The sequence below is a fragment of the Cucurbita pepo genome, chromosome 3 (assembly GCF_057944985.1).
Source record: "Cucurbita pepo subsp. pepo isolate OVF chromosome 3, ASM5794498v1, whole genome shotgun sequence".
Classification (NCBI taxonomy): Eukaryota; Viridiplantae; Streptophyta; class Magnoliopsida; order Cucurbitales; family Cucurbitaceae; genus Cucurbita; species Cucurbita pepo.
In genome coordinates, this window is record NC_141800.1 from 11,168,437 (window position 1) to 11,173,175 (window position 4,739).

Below are 4,739 nucleotides of genomic sequence, written 5' to 3' on the forward strand. Positions count from 1 at the left end.
ACAATCTTTACTAATAAACATCAATAATAACTTTATTGAAAATAAAATATGTTTTTGTTTACAAACTATGAGTTTTAGGACATAAAACCTACCAACTTGGCTTTTTTTAGCACGTGCTTCAAACATCCCGAATTAAGGGTTTCCGAATTAGGGTTTCGATTTTAAGCACTTTTTTTACTATTTATACACTCCGTTTCTTCGACATTCTATTCTACATCATCATGCCTAATCATTCCCCAAAAAATTTTAAAAAAACATCGAACGTTACTCGATTTTTTTAGCACGTGATTCAAACGTCCCGGATTGGGGTTTCCGAATTAGGGTTTCGATTTTAAGCACTTTTTTACTGTTTTATACACTCCATTTCTTCGACATTCTATTCTAAATCATCATGCCTAATCATTCCTCACAAAAATTTTGAAACACATCGAACGTTATTTGTTTTTTTTATTACGTGCTTCAAACGTCCAAGTTTCAGGGTTTTCGAATTAGGGTTTCGATTTTAAGCACTTTTTACCTATTTTATACACTCTGTTTTCAAGACATTCTATTCTAAATCGTCATGCCTAATCATTCCCCACAAAAATTTTGAAAAACATCGAACGTTACTTGATTTTTTTAGCACGTGCTTCAAACGTCCCGAATTCGGGGTTTTCGAATTAGGGTTCTGATTTTAGGCACTTTTTTACTGTTTTATACACTCCGTTTCTTCGAAATTCTTTCTAAATTATCATGCATAATCATTCCCCACAAAAATTTCAAAAAACATCGAATGTTACTCGATTTTTTAGCACGTGCTTCAAACGTCCCAATTTCGGGGTTTCTGAATTAGGATTTTGATTTTAAGCACTCTTTTTTACTGTTTTATACACTCCATTTCCTCGACATTCTATTCTAAATCATCACCTAATCATTCCCCACAAAAATTTTGAAAAACATTTAACGTTACTCGGTTTTTTTAGCACATGCTTCAAACGTCCCGAATTCGAGGTTTCCGAATTAGGGTTTCGATTTTAAGTACATTTTTACTATTTTATACACTCCGTTTCTTTGACATTCTATTCTAAATCATCATGCATGATCATTCCCCACAAAAATTTCGAAAAACATCGAACGTTACTTGGTTTTTTTAGCACGTGCTTCAAACTTCCCCAATTCGGGGTTTTCGAATTACGGTTTCGATTTTAGGCACTTTTTTACTGTTTTATACACTTCGTTTCTTCGACATTCTATTCTAAATCATCATGCCTAATCATTTCCCACAAAAGTTTCGAAAAAGATGGACAGTTACTCGATTTTTTTAGCACGTGCTTCAAACGTCCCGAATTCGGGGTTTCCGAATTAGGGTTTCGATTTTAAGCACTTTTTTACTATTTTATATACTCCGTTTCCTCGACATTCTATTCTAAATAATCATGCCTAATCAGTCCCCACAAAAATTTTGAAAAACATCGAACGTTACTCGGTTTTTTTAGCACGTGCTTCAAACGTCCCTAATCCGAGGTTTCCGAATTAGGGTTTCGATTTTAAGCACATTTTTACTATTTTATACACTCCGTTTCTTCGACATTCTATTCTAAATCATCATGTCTAATCATTCCCCACAAAAATTTCGAAAAACATCGACCGTTACTTGGTTTTTTTAGCACGTGCTTCAAACGTCCCGAATTCAGGGTTTTCGAATTAGGGTTTTGATTTTAGGCACTTTTTTATTGTTTTATACACTCCGTTTCTTCGACATTCTATTCTAAATCATCATGCCTAATCATTCCCCACAAAATTTTCGAAAAAGATGGACAGTTACTCGATTTTTTTAACACGTGCTTCAAACGTCCCGAATTCGGGGTTTCGATTTTAAGCACTTTTTTACTGTTTTATACACTTCGTTTCTTCGACATTCTATTATAAATCATCATGCCTAATCATTCCCTACAAAAATTTCAAAAAACATCAAACGTTACTCGGTATTTTTAGCACGTGCTTCAAACGTCCCGAATTTAGGGTTTTTGAATTAGGTTTTCAGTTTTAAGCACTTTTTTACTATTTTATACACTCTTTTTCTTCGACATTCTATTCTAAATCATCATGCCTGATCCCCACAAAAATTTCGAAAAACATCGAACATTACTCGATTTTTTTAGCACTTGCTTTAAACGTCCCGGATTGGGGTTTCCAAATTAGGGTTTCGATTTATGCACTTTTTTACTAGTTTATACACTCTTTTCTTCAACATTCTATTCTAAATCATCATGCCTAATTATTCCCCCACAAAAATTTCGAAAAACATCAAAATGTTAATCCTTACCTACCAAAATGAGCTCCAAACTTCAATCAAGGTAACATAATGAGCTATGAAAAACAGTAAAAAGAGGATTAGAGAGAGTAAGAGACACCGTATTTGTGAATGGTGGGATAAGAGTCGTCTAATGATGATCAATTCTTCGTCATATGCACAATAAATTTAAACATTTTGAATCAATGATGATTTGAATCTCTAACCTATGTTTAAGTTGACAATCAAGAATTGGATCATACGATTTAATACCCTTAAAACTTGTTAGAGTATTCTTAATAATCCTCGACAATCCTCCACTCCAATAGAGCCCTCGAACAAAGTAAACCATTTGTTCGATACTTTAGTCACTTTTGACTACACCTTTGAGGTTCACAACTTATTTGTTCGACACTTGAGAATTCTATTGACATGACTAAGTTTAAGGCATGATCCTTATACCATGTTAGAGTGTTCTTGATATTCCTCAACAAAACGCTCACATAACTCTTACTCCTTCAAGTTAGAACACTACAACTCAGACTTGAGTGAAATCTGGCCAAACGTTATCAAGGGGGCAACCAATGCGTGTGGGGACACGAATGGGATAAGCATGGAGCATATTCTTAAGAGTAGCAGAATTTAGTCTATCCAAAGGATGAACTTTAGGGTGCAACGAGAGTAAAAACTGGAAAATTATCATCCCTTCGCTGCAATTCTACAATTGGAAAAGTTTCTGCTCTTCCAACTGCAATTCTACAATTGACTGCCTTTCCAACTGCAATTCTACTATTAGGAAGAAGCTTCTGTTTTCCATTCGTGGACTGCCTTTCCAACGCCAATAAATGAAATGAATTCTTTTTCACACCCGAGAAGTACACACGTTTAACCTGACAACCCGAATACACCCAACCCAAATTATAAATATTGGATTGGATTGGATTGGATTGGATTAGCATAAGGCCCTTCACTCATTTTAAAAATATTTAGTAAACAAATAAGTTATCTTATACGATAACATCCCGAAACATAATTTAAATCATAACATATCAAAACATCTTCTTATGAAATTACAACCCGACACAGCACACACTACTCTTACGACACGATATTACGATATATTGTACATAGAAACATAAGTATTTGGAACTCATTATTCCTGCTTTCCACCACCACTACCACCTCTACGTGTTCCATAAAATCTCTTCCCAAACATGATGGTAATGGAAAGAAGAATACAGAGAAACAAAAACTTGAGAATAGAGACCTGGTGGACTAAAGAATTCTTAAGCTCTCCAACTGCACTCACCAAACTCAAAGGTTGTCGATCGAGCCACACAAATTGTGAAGGACACGTGATTCCAGCAAACTGAGTACAGTCAATTAGAGTGACACCATTTTTGTCAAAGCACAAGATGATTTCGAACAATTGTTTCTTTTTAGATTGTGCATTTTTGTTGCAGCGTAAACCTGGCTTCTTACCTGTGGCAGCTTGAATGGCACCTTCAATGGCTTGGTATTGTCTAGTATTTGTGCCAGTCGGGCCTAGCCCTGCGGTGTTCAAGATGGCCAGGAGATCGTAGTTATGGTTTGTACGAATATTTAGAGTTGTTTGGAAATATTGAAGTTGGTTGAAAGGAGGATCGGAACACGTTCCATGACTATCCCATTCGTGTTTCCAAAATCGTTGGTTGTTCCCACTTATTACATCCGGCCAATATGTGTTTAATTGGGGTACTAATGTTGCAATCTAAACAAGAAGCCAGAAATTTATTATACTTTTTAAATAAAAGATACATTAACATGAATTAAAAAAAAATGAAATAAAAAAAAAGAAATAAAAAGAATATAACGTAAGAACCTGAGCTTGATTAAATGGTTGTCCTGCACAAACAAGAGGAACATTTGAATAATTGCTTGGCCACAAACCATGAATTGTGAACATGGCGGGAGGGTTAGCATAACATCTTACTCCACTACATGTAGCTGGAGGCCATTGTTGAACCATTTGAAAATAATCAAATTGAGCCTTTACGCATAAGACGAAGTTGAATATAGAAGCTATGAAAGGAGCTTTAGCCATAATGGATTTTGATCGCTTTTGTGCTTGCAAGCCAGATGAACATAATGGTTGGGTTTATATAGAGAATTTTCTTAACCATTCTTTGTTGACTTTTCTCTCTAGGAAATAATAAATATTAAAATGAATTTAATAAGTTGATCAATCTAAACGTACTTATAATTGAACTATAATAATAATGGTAATAGTTTGATGACTACCACATATTTATATTCAACTAAATACGTGTAACAGCCTAAGCCCACCGCTAGTAGATATTGTCTTTCTTGACTTCCCCTCAAGGTTTTAAAACGCTCCTGATTGGGAGAGGTTTCAACGCCCTTATAAAGAATGCTTCGTTTTCTTCTCTAACCGATGTGGGATCTCATAACACTCTTGTGAAAAACG

At 34.9% G+C, this 4,739-nt stretch overlaps 1 protein-coding gene across 1 annotated transcript; it reads right to left on the bottom strand.

Annotated features, from left to right (window-relative positions):
* Positions 1-3,242: 3,242 nt before the first annotated feature.
* On the bottom strand, positions 3,243-4,355 carry LOC111778758 (ribonuclease MC-like). Its single transcript, XM_087122828.1, has 2 exons — positions 4,134-4,355; positions 3,243-4,022 (listed from the first exon to the last, which is right to left on the bottom strand). Exons 1-2 carry the CDS (start codon positions 4,353-4,355, stop codon positions 3,426-3,428), a joined length of 819 nt encoding a protein of 272 aa, XP_086978954.1. The 3' UTR covers positions 3,243-3,425.
* Between the last annotated feature and the right edge of the window lie 384 nt (positions 4,356-4,739).

Coding starts and splice junctions, on each gene's coding strand:
- LOC111778758 (XM_087122828.1), bottom strand. CDS start 4,355: ATGGCTAAAGCTCCTTTCATAGCTTCTATATTCAACTTCGTCTTATGC. Junction 4,023..4,133: donor AACCATTTAATCAAGCTCAG/GTTCTTACGTTA, acceptor CTTCTTGTTTAG/ATTGCAACATTAGTACCCCA.